The sequence below is a fragment of the Papio anubis genome, chromosome 5 (assembly GCF_008728515.1).
Source record: "Papio anubis isolate 15944 chromosome 5, Panubis1.0, whole genome shotgun sequence".
NCBI classification, from domain to species: domain Eukaryota; kingdom Metazoa; phylum Chordata; class Mammalia; order Primates; family Cercopithecidae; genus Papio; species Papio anubis.
The window spans coordinates 63,975,125-63,995,846 of record NC_044980.1 but is presented as its reverse complement, the minus strand read 5'-3'; the positions used below and the strand labels follow the sequence as shown (position 1 = coordinate 63,995,846).

The following is a 20,722-nucleotide window of genomic DNA, read 5'->3' as shown; positions in this document are numbered from 1 at the left end:
AACCTGGCAAGTGGAGGTTGTGGTGAGCCAAGATTGTACACTGCACTCCAGCCTGGGGTAAGGAGCAAAACTGTCTCAAAAAAATAAAAAATAAAAAAAGAAACCTGGCCATGCACGGTGGCTCACACCTGTAATCCCAGCACTTTGGCAGACTGAGACGGGCAGATTACCTGAGGTCAGGAGTTCGAGACCAGCCTGGCCAACATAGAGAAACCCCATCTCTACTAAAAATACAAAAATTAGGCTGGGCACTGTGGCTTACACCTGTAATCCCAGCACTTGGGAGGCCGAGGCATGTGGATCACGAGGCCAGGAGATAGAGACCATCCTGACTAACATGGTGAAACTCTGTCTCTACTAAAAGTACAAAAAATTAGCCGGGCATGGTGGCAGACACCTTTAGCCCCAGCTACACGGGAGGCTGAGGCAGGAGAATGGTGTGAACCTGGGAGGCAGAGCTTGCAGTGAGCCAAGATCACGCCACTTCACTCCAGCCTGGGCGACAGAGTGAGACTCTGTCTCAAAATAAATAAATAAATAAATAATACAAAAATTAGGTGGGCATGATGGCACTCACCTGTAATCCCAGCTACTCGGGAAGCTGAGGCAGGAGAATCACTTGAACCTGGGAGACAGAGGTTGCAGTGAGCCAAGATCGCGCCACTGTACTCCAGCCTGGGTGACAGAGCAAGAGACTGTATCTCAAAAAATAATAATAATAATCATAAAATGAAACCTTTATAGTAGATAGCCATTTTGTTTGAAATATTTGTTTTCAAACAGTATATATTACTAATCATGTAGGAGTCAGCTGTTACGAATTTTAGTTTCGTTAACTAAGCTTTCCTCCTTTTCTTTGCTGGAAAGGGTAAGAAGTGATGCAGAGGGATGATAGAAATAGAAGCAGTTAGAACTACAGAGTAGGGAAAAGCAGATCATAGAAGCTACATGTTTGGAGTGTTCATTAGATGGAAGCCAGGGCAAAACAGGAGAATATAATGTTTTATAACACTCATTCTGAGAAAGTCATTCATATTATCCTGAAATTAATGTTTTCTGACGTGAAACTTTTGAGAAAATATAATGGCCAAATTGCCAACAATGTTTTAGCTTTATTCTTTTTTGTTTTAGACAGGATCTTGCCCTGTTGGCCAGGCTGGAGTGCAGTGGTGTGATCATGACTCACTGCAGCCTCTACCTCATGGGCTCAAGCAATCCTCCCACCCCAGCCTCCCTAGCAGCTGGGACTATAGGCACGTGCTACCATGCCAGGCTAAATGTTGTATTTGTTTGTAGAGATGAGGTCTCACTGTGTTACCCAGGCTGGTCTCAAACTCCTGGGTTCGAGCGGTCCTCCCTCCTCGGCCTCCCAAAATGCTGGGATTATAGATGTGATCCATTGCACCTGCCCAACAGTGTCTTATAATAAATACAAAATAATGTATTTAGATAATATGGTCATTTTCTATAATAATCTCTTGATAAAAGCTGATGGTACAACTTTAATGTTCAACCCAGAGTAGGTGATTTTGCCAGGGAAAAAGCTAACATGGACCATGTATTTAGCCTTTTAGGAATCAGTGGAAAACACTAAGAATATGGACCACATCTATGCGTAGATGATCTTCCTCAGACACCTCCTTTCAAGCCCTTGAGAGCAGGTGGATTGTAAACTCCTCTTTGAGGACAGCCCTGGTGTTTTGTGCTAATTGAGGGCAGATCTTCTTAGAAAGTCAGATTGTAAATATTTGTTTTGATAGAAGTGGAAAGAAAAGTGATGGGAAAAAGAAGAGACAGGCCAGGCACGGTAGCTCACGCCTGTAATCCGAGCACTTTGGGAGGCCGAGAAGGGCGGATCACGAGGTCAGGAGATCGAGACCATCCTGGCTAACACGTTGAAGCCCCGTCTCTACTAAAAAAATACAAAATATTAGCCGGCCATGGTGGTGGGCGCTTGTAGTCCCAGCTACTCGGGAGGCTGAGGCAGGAGAATGGTGTGAACCCGGAAGGCAGAGCTTGCAGTGAGCCAAGATTGCGCCACCGCACTCCAGCCTGGGCGACAGAGTGAGACTCCCTCTCAAAAAAAAAAAAAAAAAAAAGAAAAAGAACAAGAAGAGACAAAGGGGAAAGTCAGGGTTAAAGTAATCTTAGTCTTATGAAAGCCAGTCAGGCCCTGTCACCTGCATGCAAGGCCTGCCACCCTGCATGGAGCTTGGCCATTAGGATAGTGCAGCATACACAAAGCTGCATTTTTCTCAGGAGCTAGATTCATACTCATTTCAGCACTTGAGAATATGTTCCTTTGATGTTCCATAATTCCTGACTTTCTCAGTGTAAGAGACAGGAGAAACCAAAGTGTCTTCCTGTTCACACAGTACTCACCACTCAGCTCAGTGCTCTGACACCAGATGTTGAGGGTGGGGGTTCCCCACACACCAGCTGGGTATCCTATCATTTCCCTCAATTCTCCCACTGTCCACCTGGAGTTAGAGTCGGATCCCGTAGGTTAAAGGCTCAGTCCCACAAGGTGGCCTGCACTCCAAATGCCAGTCAAAAGCACGGGGTTGTCTCCGCCGCTCCTGACTGACTGGCCGTATGTACACTGGGACTCCCATGTCACCCTCTTCAGGCTCCACTGATTTGCTAGGACTCCTCACAGCACTCTGGGAACCACTTCCGTTTACCAGTTTATTATAAATGATCTTACGAAGGATGAAGATGAACAGCCGGATGAAGATATGGACAGGGCAAGGCACGTGGGAAGGGATGCTGTCTCTGGCGCACCACCCCTCAGGAACCTCACATGCTCAGCTCTCCGGAAGCTCCCCAGACCCTTTTGGGTTTCTATGGAGGCTTCATTACAGGGACATGGTACATCATTGGCCGTTGGTGATGAACTCAACCTTCAGCCCCTCTCTCTTCCCTGGAGTTTGGGGGCTGGGGCTGAAAGTTCCAGCTTTCTTTCTTTTTCCTTTTCCTTTTTTTTTTTTTTTTGAGATGGAGTCTCGCTCTGTCGCCCAGGCTGGAGTGTGGTGGCGCGATCTCGGCTCACTGCAAGCTCCGCCTCCCGGGTTTATGCCATTCTCCTGCCTCAGTCTCCTGAATAGCTGGGACTACAGGCACCCACCACCTCGCCCGGCTAGTTTTTTGTATTTTTACTAGAGACGGGGTTTCACCGTGTTAGCCAGGATGGTCTCGATCTCCTAACCTTGTGATCCACCCGCCTAGGCCTCCCAAAGTGATGGGATTATAGGCGTGAGCCACCACGTCTGGCCTGAAAGTTCCAGCTTTCTAATCACAAGATTGGTTCCCCTGACAACCAGCCCCCATCCTGAGGCTATCCAGGAGCCCACCAAGAGCCTCATAGAACAAAAGATGCTCCTATTACCCAGGAAATACCAAGGGATTTAGGGGCTCTGTGTCAGATGCTCCTAGCACTCAGGAAATTACACTCTTAGGAACTGTGTGTTAGGAACTGGGGTCAAAGAACAACTATGAGAAAAAATTCACCTAACACCCCTATCTACTAGGATTTTAGGAGTTCTATGTCAGGAACTGAGGGCAAAGACCAAATATATATTTCTTATATTACAGTGTCACACTCAGCTATTGACAAACCTGAGGAAGATTCCCACAAAAATTACAATTCACAGAGGTATTGCTACCAATATTTGAGTTCCAGTAAGGCACTGAGAGAGACTGAAGGCAGAATTTTAAATAATTGATTTAGGCCGGGCATGGTGGCTCATGCCTGTAATCCCAGTGCTTTGGGAGCCTGAGGCAGGAGGATTGCTTGAGCTCAGGAGTTTGAGACCAGCCTGGGCAACATAGGGAGACCCTGTCTGTATTAAAAAAAAAAAAATTAGCCAAGCATGGTGGTATATACCTATGGTCCCAGCTACTAGGGAGGCTGAAGTGGGAGGACCGCTTGAGCCTGGAAGGCTGAGGCTGCAGAGAGTCATGATCCCACCACTGCAGTCCAGCCTGGGTGATGGAGCAAGACCCTGTCTCAAAAAAAAATTGATGGCCAGGGGCAGTGGCTCACACCTGTAATCCCAGCACTTTGGGAGGCCGAGGCGGGTGGATCATCTGAGGTCGAGAGTTTGAGACCAGCCTGACCAACTTCAGTATTAGTAACTTTTAGTATTCTCTACTAAAATACAAAATTAGCTGGGTGTGGTGGCACAAGCCTGTAATCCCAGCTACTTGGGAGGCTGAGGCAGGAGAAACGTTTGAACCCAGGAGGCAGAGGTTGTAGTGAGCCAAGATCACGCCATTGCACTCCAACCTGGGCGACAAGAACGAAACTCCATCTCAAAAAAAAAAAAATGATTAATTTCTCACAGCTTTTATAAATCTATACAAGTTTCGGTAGTTCCTTCTCAGTTTCTCAGTGACAAGACTTTAATTCATTTTATTGGTATATTTCAGTAATCTGAAGAGGTGCGGGGTAATACAGATTATTTTTATGTTTAGTAACACTTTTAATATCAACTTTCTTTTTGATATGGCAGTTTAGACAAGTTTTCAGAAGCAGTTTATAAGCATACTTCTTTCTTTCTTCATTTTTCGCTTTTGGGGTTTTTTTTTTTTTTGGTCTTAAACTCCTGGGCTTAAGCAGTCCTCCAGACTGCCAGCTTGAGCCATCACACTGAGCTATTGCTTTTTTTAGACTGAAAATAGGGACACAGATTGATCCACTCACCGAAGTGTCAGTTTCTCTGACTTCTGTTTGCCACAGCTCCTCATGGAAGGGGTCAGGGCCACCCTCGTCACTGTGGTCTGTCAGGATTGGTGGGAAGGGGATCTCCCCTCATCTGCTCTCAGTTTCCCAGTAAACCACTTTTGGAGAATATTCCAAAAACATTCTTGAAATTTTCCTTGTACAATCTGAGATTTTGTGCCTTCTGCAAATTACTTCCCTTCAATGGATGAAGAAGGACATCAGTGATGTCAGCACGTGAAATATTAACTATTATGCTAATACCTGGGCAGGGCCTTTGACAATTGCGGTATTTTTGTTTTGTTTGTTTTGTTTTGGTGGTGGTAAGATATATCTGAAGGTTACTATTTGAACTGTTTTTAAGTGGCATTAAGTACATTCACATTGTAATGTTACCTTCATCACCATCCAGCTCCAGAGCATTTTCATCTTTCTGTACAGAGACCCTGTCCCATGAAACAGTAACTCCTCACTTCCCCTTCCCCAGCCCCTGTGATTTATTAGTTAATGGCACAGTTTCCTGAGGAGAAAGTAATACTATTCTCATTTTAGAGATGAGGAAATCAAGCTGAGAAAACTCACCCGAGGTCATACAGTTAGTAAGTGGCTAAATGAGGATTCAAGTCTAGGTCTTTGCGGTTCAGAAGCAGAGTTTGCATGGCTCAGAGACCCCTGTGGCCTGCAGACATGTTTTGTTAGGTCTGCTTAGTGTATTCAAACAGTAAGACTAGTGGCTGACATTTAGAATTGGAAGATGTCATGACAGATCTGCATTTCTGGCTGCTCTTGAAGACTGTGATGATCCAGTGACATGGACTGCGTTCTTGTGTGGCCTCTGCATCAGCTGGCGCTGAGGGGCGGCTGTGCCGCATGGCAGGGCGGCAGTCTTGCTGCCTCTCACCTGCATTGCTCCTGGCTCTGAAGGCCGTGCTCTGCCCACTACATTCCACTGTGTGCTCCTGGACTCACTTGTCCTAGAGGTCAAGTTACCTCTTTTGCTGGAAGTATATCAGTGAAGATATTTTAATGTCTCAGCTGGATTTTCATGTTCAATTTTAGGATTTCCATCACCAAGGATTAAGAAGACCTTTGGGCAGAGACTCCTGGGTATGCTCCCTTCAGAAAACAGTTCTAAGAGGATGGAAGACCAGGACAGTCCTCAAGAGGTCCTTAAGATGCTCATAGATTTGGTTAGTGTCTTTGCTTGCTTTTATTTTGCAAGTTATGATTAAGCCAAGCTTGTCCATCCCACGGTCTGTGGGCTGCATGCAGCCCAGGACAGCTTTGAATGCGACCCAACACAAATTCATAAACTTTCTTAAAACATCATGAGATCTTTTTGAGATTTTTTTTTTTTTTTTTAGTTCATCAGCTCTCATTAGTGTTAGTGTATTGTTTTGTTTTGTTTTGTATGTTTGTTTTTTGTTTGTTTGTTTGAGACAGAGTCTCGCTCTGTCACCCAGGCTGGCGTGCAGTGGCGCAATCTTGGCTCATTGCAACCTCTACCTCCTGGGTTCAAGCGATTTTCCTGCCTCAGCCTCCTGAGTATCTGGGACTGCAGGTGCCCACCACCATACCTGGTTAATTTTGTGTGTGTTTTTTTTAGTAGAGACAGAGTTTCACCATGTTGGCCAGGCTGGTCTTGAACTCCTGACCTCAAGTGATCTGCCCGTGTTGGCCTGCCAAAGTGCTGGGATTACAGGCGTGACCCGCTGCGCCCGGCCAGTGTTAGCGTATTTTGTGTGTGGCCCAAGACAATTCATCTTCTTCCAGTGTGGCCCAGGGAAGCCAAAAGATGGGACACCTCTGGGTTAAGCTATTTGCTTCCTGTTCATTCAACTCTTTCTCTCTCGACCTGCACTTGCCTTCTATGCCCTTTTCCCAGTTGGAAAACCAGACTCCACCTTCATGATCTTTATCTCCTTCAGCTCCTCTTTTCCCATCATCCATATTCTTTCTGTGCAGGTTTAAAGGCTCCATCTCGGAAAACAGGGGGTTCCTGTGGTTAACTCCAGCTAGCTTGGCCGTCTGCATTTATATATATATACAGTTTGTGACAAGAGTGCCTGTTTATTGAGGTATTTTTAAAGTGTTCAAGGTATTTCCTCACACATTATATCCTTTAATCATCACCACAATCCGTCCTGAAATCATTCCTGCTACCCACATTCCACAGATGACTCGACTAAGAACTGAGACTCAGGTTATATGAACATACTTATCTCTAGACTGTTCTTTATTTCCATACAAATATATGAAAGCAATTTTATATACAAATAACTTCAACATTCTTTTATAAATATACACGCTGATATATTTTTTATATGTTGATATCTATCTATATATACATGCTTCATATAGATCTATATTTTCCCTTCATTTCCAGATGACTTGCAAAATTTTCAATGCTGTCTTCTGTTCTTTTAAAAAATAATCGTTGGCACTGGGCGCGGTGGCTCACGCCTGTAATCCCAGCACTTTGGGAAGCCGAAGCGGGTGGATCATGAGGTCGGGAGATTGAGACCATCCTGGCTAACATGGTGAAACCCCGTCTGTACTAAAAATAGAAAAAATTAGCCAGGTGTGGTGGCTGGCACCTGTAGTCCCAGCTACTTGGGAGGCTGAAACAGGAGAATGGTGTGAACCTGGGAGTAGCCAAGATCGCGCTACTGCACTCCAACCTGGGTGAGAGTCAGATTCCATCTCAAAAAAAAAAAAAAAAAAAAAAATCGTCGGCCTGGCATGGTGGCACACATCTGTAATCCCAGCACTTTGGGAGGCCGAGGCGGGTGGATCACTTGAGGCCAGGAGTTCAAGACCAGCCTGACTCCATCTCTACTAAAAATACAAAAATTAGCCAGGTGTGGTGGTGCACGCCTGTAGTCCCAGCTACTGTACTCGGGAGGCTGAGGCCCAAGAATCACTTGAGCCTGGGAGGCAGAGGCTGCAGTGAGCCAAGATGGCACCACTGCACTCCAGCCTGGGGGACACAGCGAGACTCCGTCTCAAAAAAAAAAAAAAAAAAAAAAAGAATCGTGAATAACATGTAGTATAATGTTTGGAGATCAGGTGATACCTAATTTATTCATACTGATGGACAGATCAATATGAGTATTAGGGTTGAACATTTTGATAAAATAGTACAATACTCCTTTCTCTGAATATATTCTGTGATTTATTGACTAACTTGTACATGTTTAATTTCTGTGCATGCAGCTGAATGATAAAGAAGAAGCTTTGGCTCATCAAAGAAAAGTTAGTTACATGCTTGCTCGGGCACTGGAAGACAAAGACACTGCCTTAAAAGAGAATAAAGAAAAAAATCCTACAAAAGAGAATTTCCCTTTCAACAACCCCCGGCATAAGACTTCAGAATTCTCTGTTTTGGGTGATCCTGTACATTCAAGTGTCCACATTTCAAATTCTGTGGGCTGCATTTGTTCAATCCAGCACTCTCAAATAGATCCAAACTATAGAACTCTTAAAAGATCCCATTCTTTGCCATCAAATATCATATCTTAAAGACAAGCCAGTTGAAATTGGAACTGAGAGTTGTTTATATCAAGAGACTTTGAAAAATGATTTTGTAAATTTTGCTGCATCTTGAGAAGTTGTATGTTTCCTAAATTTTAGGAGGTCGCTTAAGTATTTTCTACATTTTCTTTTTCTTCTTGTGAGATGGAGTCTTGCTCTGTCACCCAGGCTGGAGTGCAGTGGCATGACTCGGTTCATTGCAACCTCCGCATCCCGGTTCAAGCAATTCTCCTGCCTTAGCCTCCCGAGTAACAGGGATTACAGGCATGTGCCACCACGCCCAGCTAATTTTTGTATTTTTAGTAGACACGGGGTTTTACCATGTTGGCCAGACTGGTTTCAAACTCCTGACCTCAAGTGATCCGCCTGCCTTGGCCTCCTAAAGTGCTGAGATTACAGGTGTGCGTCACTGCACCCAGCCTATTTTCTACAAGAAATTAGTATTCTGTGTTGACATTTTATTTATAAATTACATTACTGTATTTATTTACAAATTACATTACAGGCCGGGTGAGGTGGCTCATGCTTGTAATCTCAGCACTTTGGGAGGCTGAGGCAGGTGAGTCACCTGAGGTTGGAGTTTGAGACCAGCCTGACCAACATGGAGAAACCCCATGTCTACTAAAAATACAAAAAATTAGCTGGGCATGGTGGCGCATGCCTGTAATCCTAGCTACTCTGGAGGCTGAGGCAGGATAATCACTTGAACCTGGGAGTAGTAGGGTGTGGTGAGCCGAGATCGCACCATTGCACTCCAGCCTGGGCAACAAGAATGAAACTCTGTCTCACTGAAAACAAAAAAAATTACAGTGTTTGCCAACATCCTATAACAAAAAATGATTTTTGGGAAAAACAAAAAATTATTTAAGTATTTTGATTGACTATAGGGATCTTAGATTGGCTAAATCGACAATATAACAATGTATCTTAATGCTCTAAGAAGTAACAATACCTAGGAGTGACTGAATGTTAATTTTTGGAATACATTTATCTTATTTGCCTTTTTCGGTAATTTTCATTTACCATATAAAGTTTAGAAATAGCAATTTCCTTAACTTCAATAAGACAGTTACGATGGTGGGGCCTTGGCAGAGTATACTGAGTCATTGCCGGCTGCCTTCATGGCTTCTTGTCAGGGTAGTAACAGTTTGCAGCCAAATCTGCAGATTTGTAGCCAAGTCTACAAAGTACTTAACAGCTCTTTTCATTGCATTCTGTGAAATGGTTGTGATGATCCAGAAAATGGGGTCACAGGAATCTTAAGCTGCCTGAGCCGAGGTGATTTCTAGGAGTTTTTTCGTTTGTGGTGAGTTGGGGTGTGTGCGGTTGGGGTGTGTGTGTGTAGACAGGGTCCCACTGTGTTGCTCAGGCTGGCCCCAAACTCCTGGCCTCAAGGGATCCTCCTGCCTCAGCCTCTCAAAGTGCTAGGATTAGATTACAGGCATAAACTACCACAACTCAATAAAAAAGTTTTTAAAAATTTACAAAGCTCATATTTGATCCAGCTAGGATTTTACCCTGTACATTTGTATTTCTTGTAGGCTGGTGCACAGATATCTTAAATGGCTACTAATTGCTCCTCTGCATATGAAAACAAATGGCTATCAAGGCTGGAGGCAGTGGCTCACAGATCGGGTCTGAATCTCATGAGTCCAGACCAGTCCAGAGTTCAAGACCAGCCTGGGCAACATGGTGAAACCCCATCTATACAAAAACTCAGCAAGGCATGGTGGCATGTACCTGTTGTCCCAGCTACTCAGGGGGCTAAGGCAGGAGGATGATGGCATGAGCCCAGGAGCTTGAGGCTGCAGTGAGCTGTGATCGTGCCACTGCACTCCAGCCTGAGTGACAGAGTGAGACCCGTCTCCAAAAAAAAAAAAAAAAGGCCATCGATATAAAAATGTTTATCTAAACTACTGTACATCCATACAATGGAATACTCTACAAAATGGAGCGATCCATACGATATAGCAAATGAATAAAGCAAAATGCATGGGTTGACAGCTGTTGTGATACCTCAGTTCTTGTCTTCTTGGTTTAAAACAATTTAAACAAAAGACAGCAAAGGAGATGTGGCATAATTTATTGCAAGAGAAAGGAATATTTTGAAAGTTAGGTGCAGAATAGACAGTACACCTGAGAGAGAATTCAGGGCCAGCTGCTCGCAAGGGTGAGACAGCATTGATTACTGCTGGAGAAACTCCCTTTATGGGAGTTTTGCATTGTTATTCATAAGGTGAGAAGAGGTGTTGCTAGTAATCATATCCTGGGTAGTCCTCTGCACAGGCGCAGTAGCTGTTCACGCTTGTTCATACATCACATGTCTCATTAGCATCTTAAATTTCCACCTAGAGGTGTGTTTTTTATTATTACAATGTGAAAAGGATCAGTTTGAGGACAGGTAAAATCAAAATGTGCATGCTACCTAGAAGGGAAAGTCCCTACTGAAGATAGCTTGCTTGAATGAGCTCAATTACAATGTGAATGCTGAGGTTTATTGTGTTGGCTGTACAGTCATGAGAACATGGTCATTTCCTTGACTACCTGATATAGTTTGGCTGTGTCCCCACCCAAGTCTCATTTTGGATTGTAATTCCCTAATCCCCCCATGTTGAAGGAGGGATTTGGTGGTAGGCGACTGGATCATGGGGTTGGTACCCCCCCATGCTGGTCTCATGATTGTGAATTCTCATGAGATCCGATAGTTTTATACATGGTAGTCTCTCCCGCTGCCATGTAAAACATGCCTGCTTCCCCTTCTGCCAGGACTATAAGTTTCCTGAGGCCTCCCCAGCCATGTGGAACTGTGAGTCAATTAAACCTCTTTCCTTTATAAATTACTCAGTCTTGGGTAGTATCTTTATAGCAGTGTGAGAATGGACTAATACACTCCTATCCTGCCTCATGTGTTAAGACACATTTTATGAGTGTCCTCAGATGCCTTTGGCACTATTATCTCCTGGACCCTTAGCTGCTTGGCTGCTTCCCTCTTGGCAGTTCCCTGTCTACACACACACACACACACGAGGAAATCAGACAGATCTGAAGCACAAGTGGGTTTGATGCATTGCTGCTGGCTCATAGATGGTGAATGCCACAGGACAAAGGCATGGAAGCTTCCTTAAACAACTGAGAGAGGCCCTGGGCTAACAGTCAAAGGGGAAATGGGGACAATGGAGCACAAGAATTATAAGAACTGCATGAGCGGCCGGGCGCGGTGGCTCCCGCTTGTAATCCCAGCACTCTGAGAGGCTGAGGCAGGCAGATCACAAGGTCAGGAGATTGAGACCATCCTGGCTAACATGGTGAAACCCTGTCTCTACTAAAAATACAAAAAATTAGCCAAGTGTGGTGGCAGGTGCCTGTAGTCCCAGCTACTCAGGAGGCTGAGGCAGGAAAATGGCATGAACCCAGGAGGCAGAGCTTGCAGTGAGCCGAGATTGCGCCACTGTACTGCAGCCTGGGCAACAGAGTGAGACTCGTCTAAAAAAAAAAAAAAAAAAAAAACAAAACTACATGAGCTTGGTAGCCCAGGGGCCTCCAAATAAAAGTATTATCTAAAACCTTGATTTTGGCCTTGTGAGACCCTAAGCAGGAAACACAGCTGAGCCAGATACATGACCTACAGAACTGTGAACTAATACATTTGTGTTACTTTAATTAGCTGGGCATAGTGATACACATTTGTAATCCCAGCTACTTGGGAGGCTAAGGTGGGAGGATCGCTTGAACCCCAGGATTCGGAGGTTGCATTGAGCTGAGATTGCATCACTGCACCCCAGCCTGGGCAACAGAGCAAGACTCTGTCTCATTAAAAAAAAAAAAAATTAACCAGGCACAGTGGTGTGTACCTGTAGTCCCAGCTACTGGGGAGGCTGAGGTGGGAGGATGGCTTGAGCCCAGGAGTTCGAGGCTGCAGTGAGTCATGATTGTACTACTACACTCCAACCTGGGCAACAGAGTGAGACTATCTCACAAAAAAAGAAAGGAGAGAAGAGATTCTATCCATGTATATACAATTTTGAGACTCAAAACAATGCTGTACATTGTTATGCATCTCACTACATGCATTCTTACAGAATAGTAGCATAAAATCATGGAAAGATACATACCAGTTTCAGAGAGTCATTTCCCTTTGGGGAAAGTGAAAAAGAAAAAAATAGAAATAAAGAAGTATTAAGAGGGAACCTCTTGCCAGGTGCAGTGGCTCATGCCTGTAATCCTAGCACTTTGGGAAGCCGAGGTGGGCGGATCACTTGAGGTCAGGAATTCGCGGCCAGCCTGGTTTCACATGGTGAAACCCCATCTCTACTAAGAATAAAAAAAAATTAGGCAGGTATAGTGGCGTGTGCCCATAATCCCAGCTACTTGGGAGGCTGAAGCAAGTGAATTGCTTGAACCTGGGAGGCAGAGTTTGCAGTGAGCCAGGATTGCGCCACTGCACTCCAACCCAAGTGACAGAGTGAGACTGTCCCCCGCCTCAGAAAAAAGGTTGGGAGGAATCTCAATTTTATCTGTAATGTTTTCTTTTTTCAGTACATTCTGTATACAGTTTGGGTAGTATTTACTACACCACTACTACATTTTTATTTTTAAACACTACCCATGCCACTACAGATTTGTGGTACCATAGGGGCCAGATCTTCAAAATAACTGGTAATAATTTTTATTAAGTTTTCCCTACTGCATTTTCAATTCTACATTTCAAGAGAATTGGACTTTTCTCACTTTTGCAGTCTAATCAGAAAAAACAGAATTTTTATTTTAAAATACATTTAATAAAAAAACCCCATAGTTTTACATATTTTACATGTGTAGAATATTTACAAACTCACTTCTACAGCATTTACTTAATGTTTACTATTTTTCCACTATTTGCCTTTTTTGGCTATTTCCTTCAGTAGGAAAATGTTGTTCAGTGTTCTCTTTAAAAAATTAGTTTCTTGGGCAATCCTCCTAGAAAGCAAAAAGAAAAAGAAATAAAGAAGTTGTTCACATTTAACAAAGTTCACATTCTCATAGCAATTTTAACCAGTCACTGCATTCCAACTACATTATTTCACTGACACACTTTTCCAGTAGCACTTGTTAAACATTCAGCATGCAGTTCACAGAAGGAATTTATGAAGGGAACAAGGCACACATAGACAGTTCCCATAATTCTGAGGTATACACAAAAGTTGCTGAAGTGTTCTCAATGAAAGTAAACATACCTAAAACAGCACAGTCTCTCTACTTTATACAATTTAAATTTATAAAAATTAAACAGCTAGCAAGCCACATTTCTTTGCTGTTGTTCAGTCGCTAGCCATACATGGGCTATTTGGAGTTTTCTGAATTCATTTAATTTCTTATAAAAGTGGGAATTTTACCTTGTTCTAAGGCCTCTGTTCTTTTCCTTTTTGTCGCCAAAGCCGGATTTGATTGCTCCTTTAAGGTTTCCACTGGACAGTTTGGTCTTGGCAGCTGACATCCAGGTGTTGGCCCTGGCCGATTACTGAAATACTTCATTTTCAGTGCCTTTTAAAAGATACCAAAAGTAAGGTAGGTGAGTATCTGAAATGTGTGAAGGAAAATATTACCTTCAAGATTATAGGGAACATTAAAAATACTATGTGAACGCCCTCATTCCCAAAAACAAAACAAAATTAATGTCAAGTATTTGCAAATGCAAATTGCTACAAATAAACATCTAGGATCCTAAGATTGGCTGATAATTCCATTAAAAGACTGGCTGGGCGCAGTGGCTCACGCCTGTAATCCCAGCACCTTGGGAGGCCGAGGCAGGTGGATCGCATGAGGTCAGAAGTTCGAGATCAGCTTGGCCAACATGGCAAAACCCCATCTCTACTAAAAATACAAAAATAAGCCAGACGTGGTAATGCATGTCTGTAGACCCCACTACTTGGGAGGCTGAGGCAGGAGAATTGCTTGAACCCAGAGGCGGAGGTTGCAGTGAGCCGAGATCACACCATTGCACTCCAGTCTGGGTAACAGAGCAAGGCTCCATCTCAAAAGAAAAAAAAAAAAAAGAAAAGAAAAGAAAAGAAAAAGAGACTCCCTTCTAATTTTTCCATAATTAAATAGCCTATACAGGCTGAATATCTCTTATCTGAAATGCTTAGGACCAGAAGTGCTTCGGATTTGGGATTGTGGAATATTTACATATACATGACATACCTTGGGGATGGGAGCCAAGATTAAAAATGAAATTTATGTTTCATATACAGCTTACACATATAAACTGAAGGTAATTTTACACTTTTTTTTTTTTGGTCTTTTTTTTTTTTCCTTTTTGTGGAGAATGGGGTCTCATTATATTGCCCAGGCAGGTCTTGAACTCCTGGGCTCAAGCTATCCTCCCGCCTCTGCCTCCGTGAGAGCTGGGATTACAGGCGTGAGCCACTGTGCCTGGCTGAAGGTAATTTTATAAAATATTTTTGACAAAATTTTTAATTTTGTACATAAAACAAAGTTTGTGTAAATGTCCTTATGGGTAGAATTTTCCACTTGTGGCATCATGTCAGCATTCCAAAAGCTTTGGATTTTGAAGCATTTCAGATTTTGGATATTTGGATTAAGGATGCTCAACCAATACTAATTATGAGCTATCCTTAGTGAAATATTGTACATTTCCATTTTCTACATATTGAGCTGTACAGTTCAAAATGCAAAGAGAGAAACTTAAAAAGAACTTACAAGTTTGCCACACTATCCATATATATTCAAATTCCAAGTCATGTAAAATACAAATTCTTTAAAAATAAGACTTTTTAAAAAATACAGTAGGTTGGAACCAATGGATTCTAATTCAACAATCCATCGCAAATGGACAGAAATTTTACTTAGAAGGGCTTGTCCAAGATTATTTCTATTAATTACCAGGCCAATGTTCTATACTACATTTTCTCTTTTTTTCCCCCTAATATAGTGCTGTAGATATGACATTTTCTTGACTTGGGTCCACAATTCTGATAAAAATAATTATATCCTAAATGACAAGTTTGTCAGGTCATGTTTGTCTATTTTTTATTTTTTAATTTTTGGATACAGAGTCTCACCCTGTTGTCCAGGCTGGAGTGCAGTGGCATAATCTTGGCTCACTGCAACCTCCACCTCCCAGGTTCGCATGCTTGTCTATTTACATCAGCAGCATAGTGCTGTCCAGTGGCTACAATGATTTAAAATACTTCTGGCAGGGTGGGGTGGCTCATGCCTGTAATCCCAGCACTTTGGGAGGCCAAGGCGGATGGATCACCTGAGGTCAGGAGTTTGAGAACAGCCTCGACAACATGGTGAAACACTGCCTTTACTAAAAATCCAAAAATTAGCCAGGCATGGTGGTGTGCACCTGTAATCCCAGCTACTAGGGAGGCTGAGACAGGAGAATCGCTTGAACCTGGGAGGTAGAGGTTGCAGAGAGTCAAGATCGTGCCACTGCACTCCAGCCTGGGCGACAGAGCAAGACTTCATCTCAAAAATAAATACTTCCTTTAGGATAATCCTTTAAGAAAGATGAAGCCCAGATAAACTTTGCAAGCATTCCTCACGACCCCCAATATTATATTATTTGCAGTAATTTAGAGATTCCTTACTTCAACAGTTGCATTTTTATTTTTTATTTATTTATTTTTTGTAGAGATGATGTCTTGTCACATTGCCCAGGCTGGGCTCCAACTCCTGGGCTCAAGCTATCCTTGCTCCTTGACCTCCCAAAGTGCTGGGATTACAAGTGTGAGCCGCTGCGCCCGGCCTACAGCTGCATTTTTAAAGCATTACCTCTAAATCACAGCAATTCTATATGCAAATTAGGCTAATTCTGGGCTACATAAAGATCTAAGAAAGCACCTCATTCCAACTTTAATAAAGACATCCATGAAACAAAACTCACCTTAAAAACTTCATTCTATTAAAATACAACCCAAATATAACAACTAGTATTTTTCTGTTAAGTTTCAAACTATACTACCAATGAAAACAACTTTCTAGATAATTAAACGTGGTCTCAAGTTTATTATGATGGAAATAACATACATAGAAGAGTGAAAAGGCAACAAATTACTTGGTTGAAATTAGAAGAGTATGTGTACACGCGGACATAAAAATAATAAAGAAAAAATTTTAAAAAAGAAATTAGAAGAATAATTCTAATGGTAATACCCAGCATATACCTACCTACCTACCTATTCATCTATATCTATCTATCTATCTATCTATCTATCTAGCTATCCATCCATTCATCTCCATATACATTCACATAGCACATATTGCTAAAAAGAGAAGACTTATACAAGCAAACACATTAAACAATGATTTTGTAGCCTGGAACAAACCTAAAGAGAAAAAAATCTATTTTGTATGCTTAATATTATTGTACATTAATATATTTCCATAAAGACCTGTGACATTTCAGTTTGATTAGTCTCTCCCTTCATGAGGTAAAATCACAGCACTGTGTTGTACACTGCTCTGCCCTAAGTTATTCTAGGTCTTACAAATTTTTCGTGAGTTTGATTGTTATTTCCTTTAAACAGCAGTTAGTTTCAGTTTTTGTTTTATTTCAAATATTTTTCAAGCTTTTGTAAGCATACAGTTATATCTGACTATACATTTCCTCCCCATTACCATTTTCTGAATGTGAAAATGACCAGCATGCATACCTGGATTGCATTATATAGGGAAGAAAAAATAAGCTGAACAAACTACTTTCAGCATGAGGCTTACTACAAGATTTAAATAAATTTATAAGAGCTCAACTGAAATATACCAGTTTCTTAACAAATAAAAAGCCTTGGTTTTCTTCTCCCTTCTAGGTAAAGTATATACAAGCCAATTATATGAAATAGACATGTATTTATATGTTCCTAAGCAAGTGTAATAAGTGTAAACTCTCCTGTATCTCTGTGTGCATATAATTTAATCTCAGTCTTAGTAGTGTTTGTAGTTTGGAGAAAAGATACAAAGTTTGTTATTTCTTAAAACAAAAACACATCTTTCCAGTATTTAAAAAATGTTAATTTTATGAAATTCTGGTTTTAATTAATGCTACAGTTAAGATTATTTTTATATTTCCTAGTATAAAAAAAGATACACTAAAATACCTGTGTGGCCGTAATTCGAGCACATGGATTAAATAAGAATAAGCCTTGTATGAGATCTAGTAAGTCGTCTCCTGCTGCACTGAAGATGTGATGCAACGGGATTCCAGGGAAACTCTTAAATGTCACATAATCTGGAAGACTACACATGTCCTGTAAAAATAATTTTATAATTCAAACTTAAGGATTGAAAGGCACATAGATCACAAATGAAATAAATCATTTTCAGGTAATATGATGGGTTTATATAGAAAATTCCAAGAAATCCATTAAAAAGTCCTAGAACTAGTAGTAAGGCAAGGCTGAAAAGGATATAAAATGAAAATTTAAAAATCAATTATAATTCTATATACTAGCAATGAATATGTGGACATCAAAATTAAAAACACAATACTATTTATAATCACCCCAAAAAGAAAAATGAAACAGGTGAAAAATATAACAAAACATGTATAGGTTAATATACTATAAGCTATACGATGCTGATGAAATTCATCAAAAGATCTCAATAAATGGTGAAACATACCATGTTCACATATTGGAATATTCAACAGAGGAAGGATGTTAATTATCCTCAAATTGGTTTGCAAGTTTAATATAATTTTTATCAAAATCCTAGCAAAATTATTTTAGATGTAAAACCAATTATTCTAAAATTTATATGGAAAGGCAAAGGACTACAGTAGCTAAAATGATTTTGAAAAAGAACAATAAAGTGGGAGGACTCATTTTACCTGATTTCAAGATTTAACATATAGCTACTTTGATTAAGACTGTGTTGTATTGGCAGAGAGAGAGAAATCCACACAAATTTGCCAAAGGGATTTTTGAAAACAGTGAAAAACTAAATCAATGAAGAGACAGTCGTTTCAAGAAATGCTGCTGGAGCACTAGGACATACATGTGCAAAAATCTGAATTTGGCTGGGTATGGTGGCTCACGCTTGTAATCCCAGCACTTTGGGAGGCTGAGGCAGGAGGGTCACTTGAGCTCAGGAGTTCGAGACCAGCCTGGACAAGAAAGTGAGACCCCACTCCAGTCTGGGCAACAGAGTAAGACCGTCTCCAAAAAAAAAAAAAACAACAAAAACTGAACCTTGCCTTAAGTCTCATACATCATATAAAGGTAAACTCTAAACAGATCTTAGACTTAAGCGTAAAACTACAAAAAAAAACTTGTAGAAAAAAAAATACAAAAAAAATTGTCACGGCCAAGGGCATAGTGGCTCATGGCCGTAATTCTAGCACTTTGGGAGGCCAAGGCGGGCAAACTGTTTGAGCTCACGAGTTTCAGACCAGCCTGGGCAACATGCAGAAACCCTATCTCTACAAAAAACACAAAAACTAGCTGGGCGTGGTGGTGCACGCCTACAGTCCCAGCTACTCAAGAGGCTGAGGTGGGAGGATGGCTTGAGCCCGGGAAGTGGAGGTTGCAGTGAGCTGAGATCACACCACTGCACTCCAGCCTGGGCAACAGAGCCAGATCTTGTCTCGAAAAAAAAAAAAAGAAAAAAAAATTGTCAAAAAATCTTTGGGGGGAGGCCGAGACGGGCGGATCACGAGGTCAGGAGATCGAGACCATCCTGGCTGACACAGTGAAACCCCGTCTCTACCAAAAAATACAAAAAATTAGCCGGGCGAGGTGGCGCGCGCCTGTAGTCCCAGCTACTCGGGAGGCTGAGGCAGGAGAATGGCGTGAACCTGGGAGACGGAGCTTGCAGTGAGCTGAGATCCAGCCACTGCACTCCAGCCTGGGCGACAGAGCGAGACTCCGTCTCAAAAAAAAAAAAAAAAAATCTTTGGGCTGGGCACAAGAGCTCTTTGACTTGACACCAAAAGGATGATCAATTAAAGAAAAAGTAACAAACTTGATTACAGTTTTGCAGGGGATGAAAAGGCAGCATGAGGGAAAACATCTGCAAACTACATATACTTTTTGGACTACTATCTAGAATACATGAAGAGCTCTCAATACTCAACAGTCAAAAATCAAAGAATCCAATCAGAAAATGGGGAAGAGACATTTAACTCAAGATGGCAAATAACCACAAGAAAAGATATTCAACACGATTAGCCATTAGGGCAGTGAAAATTAAAATCAAAATGAGCTATCATGACACACTCATTAGAATGCCTAAGATTAAAAAGTGACACCACCAAATGCTGGAGAAGATTCCAAGAAACTGGAGCATTCATTTACTGCTGGGGGAATGTAAAACAGTATAGCTGCTCTGGAGTTTCACAGGTTATTTAAAAATTAATATGGAACTACCATATGATTCAAGAACTGAACTCCTCGGCATTTATCCCAGAGAAATAAAAATATATTCTTATATAAAAAACTGTACATAAATGTTCAGAGCAGTTTTATTGGTAATAGCCCCACACTGGAAACAACACAAATACAGACGTCCTTCAATGGGTGAACGGTTGAAGAAACTGTGAAATAAATCCACACAATACTCAGCAGTTAACAAAAGAGAGAGAGAGTATGAATTATTAACATGCAATGACCTGAATGAACTTCCATTTATGATGGCTATGAAAAAGTTAATCCCAAAAAGTTATGTATTGTGTGATTCCATTTATCCATTTACATAACATTCTTGAAATGACAAAATTACAGAGTTGGAGGACAGATTAGTGATTGCCAAGAGTTAAGGAGCGGGTAGGAGGAAAGTAAGCAAAGCTATAAAAGAATACCATGAGAGATTCTTGTGGTGATACTCTGTATCTTGACTATAACATCCTAGTGTGATACTGCACTGATTTTACAAGATGCTCCCATCTTGTAAAAGCTGGGTAAAGGGTCTGTGAAATATGTCTGCAATATTACTATTATCGTTTTGAGGCAGGGACTCACTCTGTTACTCAGGCTAGTAAAGCACAGTGGCGCAATCACAGCTCACTGCAGCCTTGAGCTCCTGGGCTCAAGCAATCCTCCTACCTCAGCCTCCTGAGTAGCTGGGACCATAATGTGTGCACCACCATGCCTGGTAATTTTTTTTAATTTTTATTTTTCATAGACATGAAGTCTCACTATGTTGCCCAGGCTGGTCTTAAACTGCTGGGCTCAAGTGACCCATTTACCTCCGCCTCCCAAAATGCTGGGATTACAGGCGTGAGCCACTGTGCCCAGCCACGATACATAATTGTGAATTATATATTCACAATTGCACGTGAATAATATTCTCAAAATAAGTTTATTTTTTAATTTTATTTTTTATTTTTGGAGACAGAGTCTCGCTTCATAGCCCAGGCTGGTCTCAAACTCTTGGCCTGAAATGATCTGCCTGCCTCGGCCTCCCAAAGTGCTGGGATTACAGGTGTGAGCCACCACACCCCACCAAGAAGTTTAATTTTTAAAA

General features: G+C 41.7%; 2 protein-coding genes across 11 annotated transcripts in view; one reads left to right on the top strand and one right to left on the bottom strand.

Moving 5' to 3' along the window:
- CCDC125 (coiled-coil domain containing 125) overlaps positions 1-10,258 on the top strand; it is a 54,268-nt gene extending 44,010 nt beyond the window's left edge. For 5 of the 8 annotated variants that reach the window (XM_021939414.2, XM_021939415.2, XM_009208560.4 and 2 more), the window contains 2 exons: positions 5,783-5,913; positions 7,940-8,554. In XM_021939414.2, the coding sequence (XP_021795106.2) occupies positions 5,783-5,913; positions 7,940-8,245 (437 nt within the window). In that variant the 3' untranslated portion in view covers positions 8,246-8,554. Of the gene's footprint in view, positions 1-5,782; positions 5,914-6,688; positions 7,071-7,109; positions 7,225-7,939 lie in introns of those variants that run through there. The other 3 variants (XM_009208563.2, XM_021939416.2, XM_021939417.2) reach the window with 3 other exon arrangements.
- A 2,642-nt stretch (positions 10,259-12,900) lies between these two features.
- Positions 12,901-20,722, bottom strand: part of CDK7 (cyclin dependent kinase 7) — a 47,851-nt gene continuing 40,029 nt past the window's right edge. For all 3 annotated transcript variants that reach the window (XM_031666200.1, XM_031666201.1, XM_031666202.1), the window contains 3 exons: positions 17,359-17,508; positions 13,630-13,777; positions 12,901-13,213 (listed from right to left, as the gene is read on the bottom strand). In XM_031666200.1, the coding sequence (XP_031522060.1) occupies positions 13,185-13,213; positions 13,630-13,777; positions 17,359-17,508 (327 nt within the window). In that variant the 3' untranslated portion in view covers positions 12,901-13,184. The remainder of the gene's footprint in view (positions 13,214-13,629; positions 13,778-17,358; positions 17,509-20,722) is intronic.